General features: G+C 36.7%; 1 protein-coding gene across 1 annotated transcript in view; it reads left to right on the forward strand.

Annotated features, from left to right (window-relative positions):
• The first annotated feature begins 4,879 nt into the window (after window positions 1-4,879).
• Window positions 4,880-21,753, forward strand: part of tmtc2b (transmembrane O-mannosyltransferase targeting cadherins 2b) — a 101,760-nt gene continuing 84,886 nt past the window's right edge. Inside the window, exon 1 of the mRNA XM_052582628.1 lies at window positions 4,880-5,291. Coding sequence (XP_052438588.1) covers window positions 5,209-5,291 — 83 coding nt within the window. The 5' untranslated portion in view covers window positions 4,880-5,208. The remainder of the gene's footprint in view (window positions 5,292-21,753) is intronic.

Below are 21,753 nucleotides of genomic sequence, written 5' to 3' on the forward strand. Positions count from 1 at the left end.
GATTCGAGAGTTCTGAGTGTGGAAAAACTGTGCAAAGGGGTTATTTGATTATGTAAATCAGATGTGGGAAAGCCATTTAATGCGAAGAGAAAGTATGGGCGGCTGGAACGGGCCAGGTTGTGGGGAACAGGCCTCCATCCAAGCCTCTTAATGACAGTCATTGACCCCCTTCTGTCTACGACTTTTGTGAATAAAGCCACAAAAATGCTCACATTCCTACATTCATACAGAATGAAGAGATGGGAAATTCTGCTGCAAAAGGTAGGAACTTTTACCTGATACAACCAAGCAGGAATCTTTTACACCCTGGAATTTCCTTACCCATGTATTCATGTATATGTAAGCCTGAAGAAAGGTTATCTATAAACTTCTGTTGTTTTTATAGTGATGTTCTGGGTTAGATTTTGTATTACGGTCTTCTGTTGCCTGTGTCATTCATCCGTTCATTCTTTATCGCACTTCTGTGAGTAATCTTAGATTTCCATCTCTGCTGGAAATAACCTTAAATACTTCTGATGTGTCGTGAATGTGTGCAGGTGCAGGTACTCAAGCGTGAAATAGCGATTCTTTGTGCTTTATGGGCACGAAACACTTCACTCCAGCTCACATAATGCAGACCAGTGGATCTTTTCCAAATACAGAGACTAATTCATACCCCACATAACACACACACATCTTCGAGACCATAGCTGCTCAGTAGGGAACTGGCAAAACGTCTTCTTTTCACAGATAAGGTTACCAAAGTTGAAATCATGCGTACATATGACCGGAAATGTGAAAGTTAGTCATCAGTGACTTATTCGTTCCAGATCTGTCAAATTCAATTTTGAGTTTAATCATTGAAAGACATACAAAAGGGCTTGGCTTTCCAACCTACCTCTGTTGAAGGTCAGTATGCAGTTATTCCCTTAAATTCATTATTAGTTGGTCTGCATAATGGTTGAAATCAAAATGTAAAATCAAAAAGCAGAGGAAATGTACGTGTTGATTTTCTTAGCACAAGCTGGCTGACTTACAACCTTTTTGTTATTGAATGACTTTCTCTTTCATAAATGCCTCTCTTTAATTATGCACAAAGAACCCTTCTCCCTAAGTGGTCTGGTTACTGAAATTGCATTTTCAATTGCTACTCTACTGAATACAGCACTTCTGAGTCTGAAAGATTGTCTTGCTAAAGGTCAGCTTATTTTTTTGCCCAGGCAAATTTCTATTTCTTCAAACACTGATGGGAAGTTAATAACAAAAAAACTAAAACAAAAAAAAAAAAAAACAGCAGAAATGCAATATTAAGTACAACTGCAGCCCGTGCTTTCAAGCTTACCAAACCTGCAGCCATAAATGAATAATGAAGGAGCAAATGTTATCAATCACAAGTGTCACTTATTCTTATCTTACGGTGTCAAATACGCCACCCAGGTTCTCTCATCCATCACGCCATCCTCCTACATTATCATTTCATTTCAAGGCAGAATGATTTAATGTCACTTATGTGGCTGAAGGCAACTTTAAAAAACTTTAAGTTTTTAACTGTAGACATGTGATCTTGTGGTCTCCCTCGTGGCTGTTATTCATTAAATATAACAGTTGCAAGGGCATAGATGGACACAGAGGGGGTGAAGCTTTGAAAAGAGATGGATATAAAAGTACAAAGAAAATACAAACTTTGAAAAAGAAATAATATTTTGTAGTCATAAAATTCAACTATTTTCTTTAGTGGAGCAAAAATACACAAACCAACTGGCAATGCTGTGTCTAAAATGTACTTAAAATTAAACTCTTGTTTATTGAAACGTTGAATTAAAGCAATATCACACTCACAGTCGATGTAGTAAATCATGGAGAATTTGTGGATTATTGGGATGTTTTTATCAGCTTTTTAAAACTCTCATTCTGACGTCACCCATTCCCTACAAAGGATCCATTGGTGAGCAAGTGATTTTGCTACATTTATCCAACTTTGTTCTGATGAAGAAACTAATCTACATCTCGCATGGCCTAAAAGTGAGTATGTTTTCACCTTATGTCCCTTTTTGGATAAACTATTAAGTGTTCCTGTGGCTCAGTGGTAGAGCATTGCATTAGCAGCACAAAAGGTTGTGGGTTTGATTCCCAGGGAACAAGTCGCTTTGCATAAAAGTGTCTGCTAAATGAATACATTTATTAACTATTCCTTTAAATGCATTTGTAAACTGAAAAATTCCACAATCCAAAAATTGAAACAGAACTGCAAAAATGGCTCAGTCCTAACAATATATGGTAAACCACAGATCAAGGGCTCTCTTAAATTTGCAGAAAATATTTATGAAGCATATAATGCATTAAAAATTGCTGGTTGTTAATATAAAAAACTATAGGCAACTGGGTTTAAAAGCTATATGTAAATAGCAGGCTGTTCGCTTTAGAGTAATGGAGGTTTTTCCCCACACAGGAAACAGATTATTAGAAAATCATACAAATTTGACATTGACAAATGCCATGTACAAATAATACATTTACAAGAGGGATTACACCTATTTAATATACAGGAATTTGATATTTTACTTTAGGTAATGACATTTCAGCATGCTACATTAAACCTTCATCAAATTTACATGGTATATAATTCTTCATAAGCTTAAAGTGTTACCCATAAGCAAACAATATGTAGGCGTTTGAGCTCTTTATCGTGAACTCAAACAAACCATCTATACATTCAAATGTGAAGTTTGCTGTGTAATTTGAAGCTGGCACTGTGCTGCAAATGAATTTGAGGGTGCCACGTACTTCAGGCTTACTTATTCTGCTTTAAAAGTGTTTTTGTGGGATTTCAGACTGTGCTAAGCCTAAATTTGTGGGTCTTAGTTTAAATACTGCCCTTATCTATGTAGAATTATCACAGTGAGAGGAATTCTGAGGTTTCTGTCTATATCCCTTGCAGGAGGCAAACAAAAATTGTTTGCAGATCTTATATGTGGTATACCCAAAAAGCATGAATTGGGAAACAACCTACTAATTTAGAAAAAAAAAATAATGAGAATACTGAATTATACCACTGTAACTTTTATGAAAACTTTTAATTTGTGGAAATGAAATACAATACAGCTAACATTATAAATGTAAAATACTCTTTTAGTGCTGTGTGCACAGAATTATCTCAAATTAAGCCATGCATTTAGGAGGGAGCAAAATGGTAATTACAGTGTCAGAAAAAACAAATGGTTGTCTAGCTGTACACCTACTTATATAAGACAATTTCAAGAGTCTGTTACAGTGAGACAGAGGGTCAGTTCCTGTGATTCCTTCAGTTCTCTAACAGATTACATCATAGCATCCTGCTGTTCTGTGAATAGCGACATTGAAGACTGTCTAAGTAGCCTGGGTCTCACTATTGAACTAGAATTACATCAATATTCACTGGACCATAGAGCACTCTTTGTGTCCTCAGCAACTACAAGATTGATTCTTTCTCTCTTCCTCAGTTTCTTTTCTTCAATTTCTCAAGCCTTCAAAGGGATCCAAATACTCCCTGCTGTTTGAAGAAAGCAGTATATTACCCATAAAGCCTGCCTAAAGTGTATGGCTTCTTCTAAATGAAAAATATGTGTAGGTTGAAGACCTGATTATTGGAGCAATTTATTTGAAAAGACTTTTGACTTTTCCCACTTTTGCCAAACACAATTGCTTGATTTGTATATATTTTATTTCTCCCTGGATGTGGGCCCTCTGCTGGATGTTTTAAAATTCAGCTCATTTAGGATTGCATGTACTGTATATACAGTAGACTTGACATTTTTATCATTATGACCTTTGTAATATGTTATTAATAATAACTGACCTGGTTTTAACAAGAACTGAGTGTTATAAACTAAACAAATCAACAGTATTCACAACTGTTGGTTATGGCTGCAGACCTAAAACAATTGATTTGAACACCATTTCTTTCAATGGGACACATCGGCTTCAAATTCAAAGTGCGAAAACGCGTCATAATATTCATTTTGTGCCTTAATGGTCTGCTGATCAACTGCATATTCACAAAATGACTCCCTTTTGAATTTTCACTTTCTTGTCTAGCATGCATTTTTTTTAGCACATTTTAAATTCACGCCCGCTATATTTGTGACATGATTCAATAATTAATGTTAACACCACAGCAAATTAAATCTGAGACGTGAATAATTATTTCACTCAAAAAACATGCCTTGCATCTATGACAAGAACACATTTTGGTTTTAGGACAACTTTGATTAAAGGTTTTGACCCACTTCAATTGTTGATTAGTGTGCATATGGTGAGAACACTTGAGGCATTTTGGTGCTTCTATATTTTAGTTTTCTATATATTTAGTTAATCATTTATGCTTATGTGTCATAAACTAATAGCATGTTACTATATATTATATCAATCTACCTTGACTGCTAAAATATTATATTGACCTTGAAATATACTGATAAGCACTATCATATTAGAGATGGTAAAACTAAAGTCCATATAACAAATCATCATTCATCCTGAACGGACTTGTCACAAACCATGATAACATTTAAACGGTGCAAAATATGCAGTACATCAAATGTAACAAACTATCATTATAAGAAATACAGTAAGACCAAATATAACAGATAACAAAAGATAAATCTTGATTGCATACCTGTTAAAAGGTCAAATTAATCAAAAAGCACATGTTTTCCTTATTTAAAGGTATTAACTGTGCTAAGGGAGCCAAAAGCCAAGGAATATTGCTATTCAAAACTATTTACATGACTAAAAATCTGCACGAAAAGTGAATCAAATATTTTGTAAACATTTCAGAATGCGTGCAATAGAGGGTTAAGTCAGACCGTGTGTATGTGTATACATACCCAGGAGGAGGGGTAGTGCGCACGCGCACTGGAGCCACTAACCACACGCGGCTCAATCACGACATTTATTCGGCGTCCACTATGCATCATCTCAACACTCTCGGTGTAAGGACGTCTAAACACAGTCGAGCGTACTGTAAATACTGTATGTGCATCATCCACTCTAGCCTACGGGATTCTCTCCGCAAATAACATGGGTTAAGAGGAGGATGTCTGGATAATTCATTTCAACACTTTGCAAGGATGGGGACTCGGATATTGTTTTTTAACAGAGGCATTTTGACAAAGACGAAGAGAGAAGTCAAAGAAGGGCTTTAATATCATCCTTCTACTCTTTCATTTCCTTTCCTTCTTTTCTTTTTGAGAGATGATCGCAGAGTTGGTGTGCAGCGCCGTGGCACTGCTCCTGTATGTCAACACACTGGACGCCGATTTCTGCTACGATGACAGGTATGCCAGGGAATGAACCTGATACATCTGCACGTTCTTGGTCGTTGTAGTGAGTTCATCGGTTTCGTAGCAACCGGAGAACATTGAGCCGAATGTAGTGGCGGCGGCTTTTGTTCTTTTCATTCTGTTACATGTTGCGACAGCGCGTGGAATGGCGGCGCGAGCATGACAACTGACAGCGGATAAACAGAGCCAGTCGTGCAACTTTTAAACATTAAATCTTGTGCATGTGTGTGTGTGTGTGTGGTTATTTTTATATTTTTTTATTTTTTTGTAATGCGCTCAAGGACGCGAATCACGTGCTGTGTATTTGTGATGGTCGGGAAAGTGATGATGCCTAAGAATATCGCACTCTGCTTGTTAATTTATAACGGGGAATTGTCAGCCCGGGGGAACTGAGCGTGTCTGAGACTGCCAATATAGAATTAGAGTCCGATAGTGATATTAAGGAATGGGAATTGTGTTCCTCATGAGACTTTGAGTACTTTTGATGCATGCTTTTCGTTTGGCATGCATTTACTGCCCTCAGTAGTCTGTTGCCAAAATAATGAGAGAATCATATAAGCGTATCGACTAAAACGATGAAGGCTAACAAATGAGAAATAATATTAAAAAGTGTGTGTTAACACTTTTTAAAAACTAAAAGGGGCGGCATAAGTGAGAACTAAATGTAGCCTGTATTTAATAATGGCTACTAAAGCAACATCTGGTGTTTAATATTTAAAATATACAATCCTTGTATGTATGTTTAACTGCAAATTTTCTTATTAAAACCTATTAATTGAGGTCTCACGAACGTTTATTAGGCTACAGTTAGTCTTGGTTCGTTTTGGATTGGTCATTCATTTGCGGTTAAGTAAGTGAGTCAAATCAAAACAAAAACCACTCCGACTGATTCATACTTGTTCTTAATTCTCTAAAACAAACGACTCATCACAGAGTCGGTATTTGGGGAATAGGACTGCACTGGCCGCTTTGTATGTTTTTGATTAGCTGAGATGAACCAGCTCATAAGAGTTAGTCACTGTTGAATCGGACTGCACCGGTCATCATTTTGATTCGATAAAGAGAACCAGATGATGGGAATAATTTGTTATGGAATCACGTTATGAGAAAATCCGACTCAACTCGAATGTCATGAAAATAGCATGAATCTCTTCTAGCTGCCTTAGTAATATTCAAGTACGCGTTGTAGGCTAATATCTCACGTTGTCCCGCCACTTGTTTCTAATGGACGGAATAGCCACATCTCCATCAACTCTCTCATATGGAAAACGGTAGCTTTTCATAATCTTTTTACCCCTCTACCCCACTGGGATGACACATTTATTTTCCTAAATGGCGTTAGGGCACGTTATAACAACATTCAAGAAACCTAGAGCTGCACGACAGTCACGCGCCGTTGAGAAGCAATAATCCAGAGAGGAAGCGAGCGACGAGAGCGTCCACTGTCGCCAGTTGTGAATTAATGTGTCTCCAGGGTTAGATTCCTACATTTACAGTGACTAATTAATTTAATTAGATGCCTACCAACATTCTTATGCTATAGCCTACTAACCATATAGGCTTAACATGTTTTCTTTCTGGCCGACTATCTCAGAAATGTGTGGAATCTTAAAAATGGGCAAATTATCATTTTCCTCAGGTTGTCAAGACATGCATTTTTCTGTCATTTTCTTCATAGCAGTTAGAGCAAGTATGAATCCTCTGAGCAATAAAACCAAAGTTTCAGTTACAGTAGGTATTGTAGATTGTGCACTGTTTTGGTTTTGTTGTGTAAACTGCAGTCTGAGTAGATTTGTCAAGCAGTGCCTTGTTTTCAAAAGACTCATGTTTGTGATTAGTAGCAGGCTTCATTTAAAGCCTGTAACTTTTTTTGTGTTCAAAATTAACAAAATGTATATAATAAGGGAGTACACCAGAAATCCATTTTCCAAACCATGTTTTTGGCTTATCCTGGATCACTACGGTAGCCTGACTACGTCAGACTTCCTACTTCCGCTCAATTTCATTTCGCTTCTGTACTCAGTCTGATACAGCGTCAGAGCTTTCTGTTTGCCACCGGTCTGGAAACAGCCGGGCCAATCAACGAACAGAGGGCGGGCTGAGAGCCGTGACGTAGATGCGTAGATTAACTTCGCATAATCTGCAAAAGTCGTTTACAGCCATGTTCACTCCGGTATTTCGATTAATTGAAATGGAATCGAAATCGTAAATCAGGTTTTTTTTGTTTTGTTTTTTGGTGTAACTTCAGTGAACTATGGCTCGTTGTAGTAAATGCTGCGCCATCTGAAAGCAGGTGATGATGATTTACTGCTGATTACAGAACTGGCTAAACTAACAAAATGCGGATGACAATCGCATTCAGTTTATTGTGCAGCCCTACATATGTATGTATGTCACATAACCTGATTTTTGGAATACCTCCATACCTTCGTCGTTCGTCAGACATAAACCGAGAGAAGTAGCTCCGGCTACAATGTCCACAAGACGCATGCAGTTCTGTTTATTAACCGCTAATGCTCCAAAAGTTACGGACTGCAGCTTTAAAACTATAAGTGACATTTTGTCTCACAGAGTTCCCCGAGGTGGAAAGAGTACAGAAACGAGTGTCAGGCCAGTTCTGGGAAGTTTTACGCCTCCTGTGCTATAGTTATACTTTAATTTGCGTTGAGAAAGAGCAGATGTGACGTGGCAGCAGTAGAGAAGCCTTTTTTTTTTTGGTTTGGTCCTGATATCACACATGTAAATGAGAATGGTACCTTAAATCACTGCAGTGACCTCTGTTATTCAACCAAAGGCTTGTGAGGACCAAAGTTGGTAACATTTAAGTGAGCACTATCAGATATCCCTAGTCGTATAAGGGCTTTTTTAAAAATGGGAGGTTGGCATTTGATTTTGGAGCATAATAAAAGCGTTGAGGAATGGGGGTTATGATTTTTAATGTGGAGACAGGAAACGGAGCACTTAGCAAAGTGGTTTCTGCACATATATATTGTGACCAGAGTAATGCAAAAAACATTCTCTTCAAAATGCTGGCTAAAAAGATTCCAAAAATGAAAAATGTGAAATTTTGATGGCAAAGGCAGCGTGACTTATACATCAACATTACAGTATATGTCTGGATTGCCTCGTCACTTTTTAAGCATGACATTTAGTTCCTTTTTCAGGCAACTTATGGATGTTTCATGTTGGAAGAATTTCTTAAAAGGAATTATTGTCTTAAGGATTATAACAGAATTATAAGTGAAAAAACATATTCCCGATCTAAATATGTTGCCTTTAAAAAGTGCTCCTGCATCTCTTGTGGGTTTATACATGATGCACTGCTAAATCCATTTTTGAAATGACAGTTATTGTAAATCTAAAGGGAAATTGCCTCTAATAATACAAGAAGCTAAACTTTCTATTGCTTCCTCATTAAAAACTTCAGCTGCTTCCTCCTCACTAATCCGTGTACCATTGATGCTGTTGTGACATACCATCACTCAGGTCTATTAGGCGCTCTGTAAGCTTGACTTTAGTGCTGTGTGTCCTTAGGGAGCTCTCTGTATCTGCTCTTCATCTCCAAATCACACTCGACCCTGACACCTGCGCCACAGAGTGGAGGCCATAACTTGTAGAGCTCATATCTGTGATGCCATAATCCCCACACCCAGAGAAGAGACGGAGAAAAGAGTGGATAGATGCCAGGGCTGAGTTATGGCCTCATCTCCGTAGCCTGCTGTGAACCTGTCCAGAGGCCTGATAGATGAACGCGCATGAGGAATTATCTTCATTCACCTGAAATTGAGGGCAAACCCATTGCCGTTTCAAGTTCTCGCGGGCTGTACTTATTTGGGGTTTGTGGTTTTGGAAAAGAAGGCTTTGAGTTGGATGAATGAGTTCCTAAAATGGGTAATTTTTCTTTTTTCCTTTCGCATGTCGAGTAGAATCAGATACGTTTTGAGTACTTCCTCCACAAGTACTTATGAAGACGGCATGAAATGGCATTTGCAATGCATTCATCTTCTATAATGTGGCAGTTTTCAGAGTGCAGAAGAATATGGAGCTGAAAATAATGCATTATGGGATTTGTCTGGAACGTGAAAAGTGGACCATGGTAGACTATGATAGTATTGGTTAATAATTTTTTCCTTTCTGTGCAACCTTGGTTGTGTAAGGAGAAATTAGACAAAATATATATATATATATATATATATATATATATATATATATAAGGTACTGTATACATAATTTACTTTATCTTGCATAATGGTTCATATTGCCTTTAAGAATGTGAATATTGTAAAGTCTGCTTCTATATTGTCTTTAAATGTTTCGCAAGTATGTTTCGAAGCAGCATCTCTCTGGTGCTTTTAGCTCTACACTGTAAGAACTGAATGTCATATTAAACCTCCCCAATGATTCTTCTCCATTAAGCAATTTTCCGAGTGGTTCTGCTGGTAGTTTAGTTTCCAAGCCTGTTTAGCTGAGGCTGCAGGGATGAGCTGGTGTGCGCTTTAAATAGCCTGCGCTGTTGGTTTGGGTTTGTGGTGCTGTCTGGCTCTGTTCTCCTCAGGCCCTGCTGGAGTGTCCACCCTGTGGATCCGACCGCACACTTTGGCTCTGTGGTGATGTCGAGAACCAAGGGCGGCAACCCAGACTCAGAGCATCTCTCTCCTTAATCCATCCATCCCAGCGGCACCCTGTAATTATCTCGGAGAGAGAAAAATTAGAGCGAGAGACACTCTACAGCTCACACCACCCCTACATGGCCCCCTTTTAATCTTCCAACAGCTCAGTCCAGATGGTCATGTTTGCAAGGCATTGTGGGTGTTTCTTTTTTTCTTTTTGTGTTCCTCCTCTTCTGTACATTTGTTTGAGGACGATTCATGGGGAGTGTGATGTAGACATCAGCATTCCAGATGACTGTGATTATACAATTGACTCAAAGAGTCTCTTGCGAGAAGGTGTTGGATCATTGGCATATTGTGGTCCAGCAGAATGTGTGTTCGTGCTTCACTGTAGAGGCACTTTGTTTGTTAGTCTGGTGTGTTTTCTTTCTTTTTAATTAGTGCAGTGTGTCTCCATGCGAGTCTTGTAAATGGTTGACTTCTAGGCCTATACTTAGAACATTTGTCAGAGTTCTTGGGATAAGATTAAAAATGAGGCTCATCAATTTTTATGCACAGACAGTGCACAACTTCTCCAAGTGCGTGCCAGTGGCCTGTGAGTTTAAGAGACTTCAAGCTGTGGGTTAAATCATATAACTTCAGGGAGTATTTTGGCACATCCAGAATGGGGGAAACGTATTGCCTCATCTTTTGGTTTGAGTAGAGATGTCATAAAATAAAACACCAATATGAACAGCCACCTGTGCCATTTGAGTTAAAGCTGCTTTTGAAACAGCTGCATTCGCTTTACAGCAGTATAAATGTTTTTGCTTTAAGTTCATAATGCCGTGACAGTAGTCTGTCATTTACTGAGTGTATAGATGGAATCAGAGCCCAGAATGAACATGGTGTTATAGTGGTATGTGCAGTTAAGTTGGCTTTGGTGAGTCAGTTGTAACTGTACCAGTAACCAGCTGGCTGGTAACTTTATTAGGAAAGGCAACATTAAGTTGTATAAATCGAAAGTGTAAGTGACATCCATAAAACGGACTCAAAAAAAAACAGCATAATTAAGAAAGGATCTGCTGTATCGCATGTTTAATGACAACCTCAGGGGAGTTTTTGTATTTTTTCCCCATATACTTTTCTCTATTATGGTATTGTGAGTATCACAAATATGCAAAGAAAAAAAACAGCTACATATATTATAAGAATTGCACTTTTGATTAATGCAAAATAAATAGTATTAAAATAATGAACTTTGTAAATAGTAGGGCTGGACCAGAATATTAAATAATTGAAATATTTGTTCGGTGTGTTGGCATTAGATTTTCAATTTTAAGATTCTAATATTTGTATTTATTTTTTGAACACCTGGCACCTGGTGAAGTCGATTGGATGAACAGTTCTCAACATAATAGACAGACAGACAGACAGACACACATACACAGATTTCTGCCTTTTTTACACCGTGTCTGCTACGAATGTGACAGTTGTCATGTCGCCGCACCACAACAGCTAAATTCTGTCTACACTAGTGACAAAGTGGCCATTGAAAATCATTTGAAATTTGTGTCAGTATGTCATAAATAGAATGCAGCAGCAGTTGGGAAGTTGTCAGCCGCGCGCCGCATCCAGTGTAGACCGAATAATCGGTTCTATTGTATTTTTCCGCGCCGCTCGCGTCCGGTGTAGACATGGTGTTAGAGTGAAGAATATGTTCATCCCCCTACCGGCGAAGCTTCAAATATTCGGTGTTGATTACTACTAAAGCTTTGAAGCTCAAATATTATTAGAACCAGCCCTAGTATTAAAACTAGTTAATAAATGAACTTTTCACCACACTAATCAATGGTGAAAATATTGTTTATTGCTACTATTAAAATTATTTTCAAATATTAATGTATATTTTTTCATAGATTAGTGTACTAAGTTAAAAAATAATGTTAAAATTTTACTATTAAAATTGGCCCATTGGCTCAAAGACATCACAATTAAATTAATACATTGTTTCACTTAAATATTTAAATAAATTATTTTCCAACAGTGCAGCACAAAATTTTACATTTGAATTTGTGCATTTGGCCGATGCTTTAATCCATACACATTTTATTAATAAATTGCTGGAGTGTAAAACCGTGTTCTCATTGCCCTCAGGAGCAACTGGATTCGCAATGGATCGTTAAAAGTCGAGGAATGTATAGACGTTTTTGTTCTCTGAGAGACTCCTCTTGGACCAATCTCTCTGTGACGTATTCTAACCCCTGAGTTCTGGGTCAGCGGCCTTCTGATGAACCACCAACACTATTAAACACAACCCGCTCTACTGTAGTTGGCGTGTGTGTGGGGGGTTTTGGTGTCTCCCACTGAGTAATCTGACTAACAATTACTATGGCCATGACCTCGTAAGGTGAACTTTCTCAAGGCTGTAACCTCAGACCAACCATTCCTCCAATTTACTGCAGTCCTGCTGTGTCCGGGGTTTAAACTGAGTGAAAATCACCATTCAGTGTGTGTCTGACAGAAATACCAATGCAGAAGTACATCCTGAAATGTTCTTAATGTTCTTTCTCAATTATATAATTAGAATGACTTTAAAGCATCAGGTTTAGTCTCTCTCAATGTTCTGTGCATAGAAACAACTTCAGAACAGTGTGTGTGTGTGTGTGTGTGTGTGTATATATATATATATATATATATATATATATATATGAAACTGATATAATAAGAGGAATGTTATATTTAGAAAAGCTATTAAACATCACATCAAAGCTGTGTCTCTTTCTTTTCAATAATTTAAGATCAAAAAATATGCTTTAATCATTTGGAAATAATTACTTTGACATCAGACATGGTATCAAACTATTAGCATCATATTTACTGTAAGTGTATTGTTTTTACTTTTTTAAAGTACTTAAACCATGCAGGTGCTTCTTGATAACCATGTCCATTGTCCAGATGGCGTCTAGACTGAAATCTTGGGATTGGGAGCAAGCCGAGGTTTTTCCCGACTCTTCTCAATCATTTGGTAAGCAGAGGGGGCCTCTGTCTCTCTCTCTCTGTCCCTCCAGCTTGATTACTGAAGTGAAGCGCTGTCAGAACAGCCTGAGATTGGATGGCTGTCGTCCCACTCTATTGGCTCTCTGAGGGAGCAGATTCTCTCTGTGATTGCCAGGGCAGATGATTGTCATTTGTGATGTGTGGGCCGAAATGAGCTGCAGGCCAGTGCGGCCTGACCCATCGCTGCCCATGGGGCTCTAAAATGAGCTGTTGGTCACAGCTGATGGCCTTTCTGGCCTCCTAAATCAGACAGGCCGTAATCAGCACTGAAAGAGGGAGGCCATATGTACAGCAGCTTTACTGCACAGTAGAAGACAGCAGTGAAGATTAACTTTACTGGACACGCTGTAGGAGTGCATGGCTACCTCTACAATCGCTCTGCGTCTTTGTGGCTGTCATTTAATTAAAACCCAACAGATTATCTTTCTAGATTCATTATTTTGGCCGCCTTCTCCCTGCCCCCTTCAGTTATCAAACTAATCACATTAGCCACTTATTAAGGTAGAATTATACCCATGCATAAAGTATATGCATCTTACTCGGGTCTTGCTCTTACCTTTGCCCTGAAAACTAGGGTTACATAATCATTTAAAAAAAAGTAAATTAAATGAATAATTGAAAAAATAAATTAAATATACACTCATTTTTTATTAATTAAAATATCTGAATAATATATATTTAAATAAAATAATCTTAATAATAACAAATAATGATACTAGGAATATGAGTAATGTATTATTATTATTTTGCATGTTAGAAGAATGTAGTAATATATTTTACAATAAGTAAATAAGCATTTTATTAATTTAGCACTTAGCTTTGACTTTAAATAAATAAAAGCGTACATTAAAAATACAAGTAACTTAACTGGACAAAAAAATTAACTTTTTTGACAAGTGAATTACAACCTGTGTCTGTTTTACTCTTCACTCCAAGAATGCTAAGAATAATAAATAATAATAATAATAATAATTATTATTATTATTATTTTGCATGTTTGGTCAAATTATTTGACTTCATTTAGCTTTGCATTGTTGTTATTCAGCATTATATTAGAATAAATAAATGAGCATTTTATTAAATTCTCAGTCAACTTTGACATTGATTAAATAATAAATGCATAAGTCACAACTAAATTAGACCATGAATTCACATTCAGAAAGGTTCAAATTCAATGAAAATGCAAAAACAGCTGGGTTCGGTTTCATTCTTACATTTTTTTTTCTTTCTCTCTCTCAATATGAAAGCTGCAGTTTCTGTGTGGTTTTTGTCACTTTTTTTAAGCTTATATCATATCACAGCTCAAATCGTAGTCGCAATATTTGAAAGAATAGCACAGTGACTACAAACACTCTCAGAAATGACATTACAGATGAGAGTGAACTTGTAAAAGAATGAACAACAAAACTTGGCTCTACCAACAGAAAGATGGATGTGAGTTAGTTTGCTCTTGCTTCAGGGGATGTTTAGTTGGACGCTTTTCAACAAAATGTTGATGTTATGTCTTCATCATTACACACAGGTCTCAAATCATTTCCTTTTATTTCACTAGATTGTTAAGGGTCAGAGACATGAGTTTTGATTTAGAGCTAATGTTCTTGATGGATCTAATGCGTTGTTCCTGTCCTGTGCCGGCCTGCCTTCATTTTAATAGGATTAGCAGTAGCCTGTGGATTGTGGGGGGTGCTGTGTCAGTAAAGCGTCTGATCCATTTGAAGCACAAAACCCCCCTGCTGCTAACGTCTAAAGAGGATGCTATAATGCACTTAAAAAAAAATGAAGCAAGCCTCTTTTTTTCTTTGGTCTACCTTCTAGTGTCTCCTGTGCAGCTTCTATGCCTGCAGAGGAAGCTGGGACATGACCTGGCCAAGAAGCTTTGTGCTTTGTGGAGATCTGTGTGGTCTCTATTCACTCTTCCGCCTGTGCACACCATTAGCGCTCACTGATGAGAAATAAGCCTCGCTTGTGCTGCCTGTTGGCTCAGATGAACAAAGAAGTGCTCGTGTTTTTTTTTTTTGTTTTTTTTTTTTCGGAGGCAGAGAGTAGATGCAGTGCCTTTGTGTATCAACCTGTCAGAATCAATCTAATCAGCACTGCAAACATGTACGTGCTGGGAGAGACGACACCAGCTGGAGACCAGAGCGTTATTTGGGTGTATTTAGGTGCTTTAGGTGTTTCTATTGTTCTAGATGATCAGTTTTCATGCATGTGACATGCTTGTAATACTTCATCTTTCTTCGGGTTTACATATTCATGTGTAATATTTTTGTTAAATGTAAAATCTGGTATTAAATTTGTTATGGTATTTAATGATTTTTCTCTCTAATTAAGATTGCAGTTTTAAAAATGTAAAAAAAAAAAAAAGGGTGATGTATTAAAATATTGAGGAATTATATTTTTATTAGTGCTGTCTGACGATTAATTGCATCCAAAATAAGTTAACATAATGTGTATGTACTGTGTATTTTTTTGTATATATAAATAGACACGCACGCACGCACACACACACACACACACACACACACACATATATACTGTAAGAGTCTGTATTCATATACATACATAATAAATATACACCGTACACACACACACACATTATATAAACAAATACTTTTATTTTGGATCCGATTAATCTTTTGACATATGATTAATATGATATTTAGATATAATATCTAAATTGATTTCTGGAGAGAAATGTTTAAAAAAAAAACTGTTATACCGTTAAGAATAAAAACAATATACATAGTATAGAGTTATATAACATGTTTTTATAAGTTCATTATATATAAATGTGCTAAATTGTTACAATATGTAAATTTGTTTTAATTTCAGTTTTTAAAAAATCTATACATTTTTGCTGTATGTAGGCCTATATAATAGTTTTCATTTCAGTTTTTGGGAAACAAATAGATTTTCCTTGTATGTATATGATAGTTTTGAATTATATTTTCATTTAAAAGTTGAAAATAAAAAATATTGAAATTAAAATAATAATTAAATTATTTAATATAGTATTAGTATATTAATTATCCATTATGTATGTTTTTAAAATACATTAAGGAAATTAATTTTACCGTAATATAAAAGCATTGAATTTTAAAGATCATATGAAACTATCTTTTTTTTTTTTCATTGCTGCATTTAAAATAAGCATAGCATGTGATTCAATAGAGCTACTGAAATGGAAATCATTTTACTGAGACTTTCAGCGCTCCAACAAGCCTTCCCTCTTTCTTTCTCTTTTTAGATCTTTAAATATTTGCGCAAATCTTCTAATGCATTTATGCAAAGTCAACAAATGATGTTGTTTTTGGCTCCGACTCAGTAAAGCTTTCATTTCTCGAAGGGTTCAGTTCCACAGTCCTCTCTCTACACTGATCTTATCATTGCTATTACCTTTGATTCAGCAATCCTGTGGCCGGCTTTGCAAGCCAGAGATGACTTTGCCAACCTCGTGTAAGCAAACTAGGGCATGTGAGCCGTCTGTTTTCCATATCTGACATCATGCCAGATGCGCAGTGCCCATTTGGTTTCTTACAGAGATCAAGGGGATAGAAGGAATAGATTCTTGTATTTAGTAATAAAGGCTTTAGAAAATGAGCTAAAGTCTGAATAGTCTGATTAACACAATGTTCTTAAAAATAATTTGTGATTTGAATTGTCTGACTACTTCAAATGGATAATTTAACCCCAAATTAAACTTCTCTCATCATTTGCCCACCTTCAAGTCTTCCATATTTGTCTGACTGCTTTCTTCCACAATAAACAGTTTCGTCACAAACGTTTAGCTGTTCTTTTGGAAGCCAGTGGTTTCTGAAGGCCAATAAAAGCATGATGAAAATATCATAAAAGAGGTCCACATGTCCTCTAAATCCATAGGATGGCTTTGTGTAAAAAAAGGCTGAAACTTAAGTTATTTTTCCGTTTGTCACTGTTCTCAAATCTCATTCAACTAGCATTAAATTCAAATTTACCATGACAGTCATGAGACATGCGAGATCCTGTGAAGTTTGACATCATTGACGAATGAGAATGAACTATAGCAAAGGAGAAGATTGAGTGAGTGTATGATGACTATGTTATAATTGTATTGGTAAGTTATTCTTTTAAAATAATTTAAAGAGATAGTTGACCTAAAAATGAACAATTTGTCATCTTTTGCTCACCTGCCATCAAATTTCTTTCTTCTGTTAAACACAGATTGTTTGAAGAATGTTGGTAACCAAACAGTTGCCGGTAGCCATTGATTCCATTGTATTTTTTCCCCATACGTCAATATATAAAGTGCATTCTTTACAGTATCTCGTGTTCAACAGAAGAAAGAATTTCATACAGGTTTGGAACAGCTTTAGGGTAAATGATGACAGAATTTTTATTTTTGGGTGAGTTATATCTTTGATTTGCATTCTTAACTTATTTTTTCTTAAATGCGCCATATCTGTAAGCGTTGAATAATCAATGACAATCCAGATTTAGAGCCCTCTTGCTGGCTGTCTGCATGTGTCTTCTCTCAGCCTGGCACAGAGAAGTTGTTAATTGGTCCCATGGAGGACACATCTGAACGTCTAAAGCAACACTTGCTGTTTGTCATCAGTTTTCCATCTTTCAACATCCAGCTGACATCAAACTTCTTTTTTCAGTCTGTGATCTGCGATACTAATATCCGTCTCTGAGGAGACGAAGACTGCCTGCACTGAGATGTCTGTTCTTTTTTTAGATTTGTTAATTTAGGTAGAAATGAGAGTAGAAAGAGAGCAAATCAAATCCAACAGCTGTCACAGAGGCTTCCTTTGGCTGTGAGTGATCGCAAAGAACATCTTGGAGGTTGAGTCATTGCTTTTGGAACGACGTTCATGTTGTCCTACTTCCAAGTTATCTCTTGTGTCATCACTGTAATGCATACAAACATACAGTACTGTATCTAACGCTGACATCAACAGGAATATGGCAGGGAAGAGCATTTGTGGGGTATTTTATGGGACAGTCAGGATTACGGCTGTCAGGATATTGTAATTTTAGCAGTCCACATTAATACTAGTCTTGTACAAGTCTAATACAAGTCTTGATACCAGTTTTGAAAAGAGAGCGAAAAAAGAACCTAAATAATAATTAAACCTTCTCTTGTATATAAGAGTGTTTAATATATGTACAATACCATACAAAAGTTTCGGGTTGGAAAGATTTTTAATTTCTGCTCACCAAGAAGGCATTTCTTTAATAAAAATAAATAAATAAAATAAAAACGGTAATAGTTAAATACTATTAACAGTTTAAAATAACTGTTTTCTGTTGTAATATATTTATGAATAATTTTTTTCTTTCTTCAATGTCACATGATCCTATAGACCGGGGTGCACATAAGGACCCCATGCTACAATTAACTGCACAGTGACCAAAATAAAAAATGCTGAAAAAAAAAAAGTTTTGACAGTGCATTTGTGTATGTGCCACAAGGATGAGCTGTTTTCTTTCAGATCGAAGCTAAATACACGTAGAAACAGCACATCCTTGTGGTGCGGGTGACACGAGCATATGCAGTACGGTGATATGGAGTGACACAGAGGAGACAGTTAACAAAGGAATTATTGAATAAAGTTGTTATTTTTGTTTTCTTCGCTTACAAAAAGTGTTCCCGTCACTTTATATAACCCAGATTGCACATTTGATGGCAGATGGAGTTTACTGACGACGACTTTTCATACGTTTTATGGGCCATTACACTGTTATTTACTTGGCAGTTCATGGGACAGTCTCAAGCCTCCAGGTTTTTATCCAAAATATCTTTGATTGTGTTCCGAAGATGAACTGAGCTATTACGGGTCTGGAACAACATGAGGGTAAGTGATTAATGACAATTTTCATTTTACTTTTTTAGACTATTTTATCCAAAGCAACTTACAATTGGGGAATACATAAAGCGATTCTTCTTAAAGAGGCAAACAAAGAATGTAGTAGTAAAAATTGGTATTTTATTTTTAAGTTTACTATAAAATAATTGTAGTTGTATTTAATACTAGGCCTGCCTACCATTTAATTTTAAATAGTATTGTCACACATTATTATTTAGTTTATTTTATTGTAAAAACTAAATAAAGAATACTATATTTAGCCCATTATAATATCGTATAACTCATTAAAGGAAAAAAGTTGTTCTGAGGGTTTATTTTTTAATTTTTTAAATATTTTTAAAAAAACACTCAGTAATACAATAAAGATAACAGAAACAAATGACAAGCATTATAACAAGGAAGACAATAGATCAAAGATTTAAAAAAAATGAAGTAAACAGTGATTGAATTCTTTGTGCTCATCCTGGAGATTGTTGTAATATTCGTTATAGACACACCATTATTTGCATTGCGGTTGATTTGCCCATACATATTCAAACCAAGTCTAGCTTGACTTTCGATTGTTACATTTGTATTATTTTAGTGTTGACTTTCTTTCGACATCCCTATCGGATACTATACCAACATCCACTGTTTGTCCTGAACCCCGAAGAACAGGCCTTTATTAGGCTTAGCCTGCCAATTTTCACTCTTCTCACACTTAGTATTAGTAATAATACCGGTCATAAAACCAAATGGAAACTTTTACTGTGAAAAGATGTCCAGTCAGACATTTCTCCAGATAAAGAACCACTTTTGTCTATTGTGTAGGTTGCAGGGCATTGATCTTGAGTAAACGGAACTACGGGATGTTTTCCCTCACTCTTGAACTCACGCACTGTTTGCTTTGCCCAGTGGGACGTCAGGCAGAGTGGGGTCTTCCTTTCCTGGATGGGGGAGTTAGTGGAGGTTTATTTTTGGGTCTCAAAGGAAATTTAGCTTTTGAGAGAATCCATGTGTCTTTTTGACAGATTGGCCACAGATCCTGCCGGCACTATTAAGTGTAATTCAACATTCTCACATCTACTGAATATCTCAGATTAATGAAGTTCTATTAGTCAATGACTCTTTACTCTTGCTGGGTCTGAAAGTAGGTTTAGATAGAGTGTCTAAAGAATAACAAACTTAGCACTGAAGAAACGCCCTTGATGACTTGGTGGGGATCCTTTCATAATCAATAAGTAGATTCTTATAAGGAGTTTGGACCGCCAGATGTAGCCCACCGGCTTGACTGCCAACATGATGAAAATGTCAACATGTCTAATCAAAACCATTTTAAATGATGCGGACCCTTTTCGGCTTATCGAAGATGTTTGCTTTTGCGTGATTGACTGCTATAAAAGTTTGAGGCCCATCTCAGGGGTTCTCATCAGAGAGACAAACACAAAAACTTCAAAGTTTCCATCTTCTCATCAAGGGCTTAAATAAAGGAACTGTTTGGAAACGCTCAGTTGTGCTGGTCTGTCACTGACTGTGATTGATTTTGTTGAACCTTGTGGTGAGGTTCAACATTACACAAGATGTTTTGAACAATTTCCCATGATCCTCCTGTGTCTTAGAGCGCAAACAATTGAAATGTTTTGGTAGAAAGTCTAAACCCATTGAACTTAGTCATCTTGGTCACAGTCTCATATATCGATTTAAAAAAAAAAAAAGAATTATTTTTTTTAAATTGGTATAGAATTTCATTCATCTTTTATTGGCTATAACATAAAATAATTATTTGTATCATCCTTTCTTTTCTTTAATACTAGAAGAAGAGCTGAGCTTGTCACTTGCACACCGCTAGGCCAGGCTCTGGCTCGCTCGCATTTCTAAAGATCAGGAAGTACATCATCCAAACATCTAATGCAGTAATGGAAGTCACTCCATCAAGCTGCGTCCTGTTAATGCAGTTTGTCCGTTATGGACAGAAATTGATTGTACTGTCTCGAGTCACATCTTAAAGCATTTTGTGTCATATTACAGCATTACCAGTTCATAGCATAGACTGTCGAAGCACTTTTCACATTTATTACAAGACCCACTGATGAAGAGATCCGCAGATGTGGATTTTAATGTACGTATTGTTTGCAGATTGCCATAAAATGACATAATCTGTTGCTTGTAGCATCTACTTTCCAGCCCTAAATGACACGTAAGCTTAATGTGTCTGGGAAAGGCATCTTTCCTGTGCGCTGTGTCTGGGGAACGGTTTGTGTTTGTGTATGCATGTGGGTGTGTTAATTGTCTCTGTGATTAATACTGGTTGTCTGTAGTAAGATGAATTGGCAGTCTCCTGCCCTCAAATGTTTGCTGGCGAAATCTATCTTTAATTGCACAGTAATGGCTTGACATGAGAAAAAACAGAGACCTCTGGAAATCATGAGCTTAGATTGAAATGTAATCACATCTTGCTCCTAGCTTCAAAAGGCAATTAGCCAAAAAACAAGTTTTGTTAAGAAAAGAGAAGACGACTTTGGTCTCACAAGCCCAAGAGGACATGTTTCCATTGGCCGTTGCTTAGTGATGCCCATGCTCAAATGGAGCTTAAAAACAGAGTGGTTTCTTTCCAACCACACTGCACTGACCTTGAAATTCTTCGGTTTATCCAGTTTGCATCCTCGGTGTCTTCTGCTGATATCGTCAAGGGCCAATAGAGTGGTATTTTCAGAGTGTTTTTGTAATGAAACTTGGGCTGGGATTTGATCCCAAACAAAATAGATTTTGAATTGTTGAAGGGCCTAACTTCTATGGGTGTGATTGCGTCTATTACTGTACGTCAAGTTTTCAACCTAGTCCCAGAAGAGCATTAAATAGGGTACTTTATTCATTGCTTTGACTTGAATAATTACAGTGCACCCAAAAAAAATAAAGTTAATTTTGTTTGCCAGCTCATTCCTTGACTCTTTCTGTAGGTTATACTAGTTGGCGGTGATG

The sequence above is a fragment of the Carassius gibelio genome, chromosome B18, assembly GCF_023724105.1.
Source record: "Carassius gibelio isolate Cgi1373 ecotype wild population from Czech Republic chromosome B18, carGib1.2-hapl.c, whole genome shotgun sequence".
In the NCBI taxonomy this organism is placed as follows: Eukaryota; Metazoa; Chordata; class Actinopteri; order Cypriniformes; family Cyprinidae; genus Carassius; species Carassius gibelio.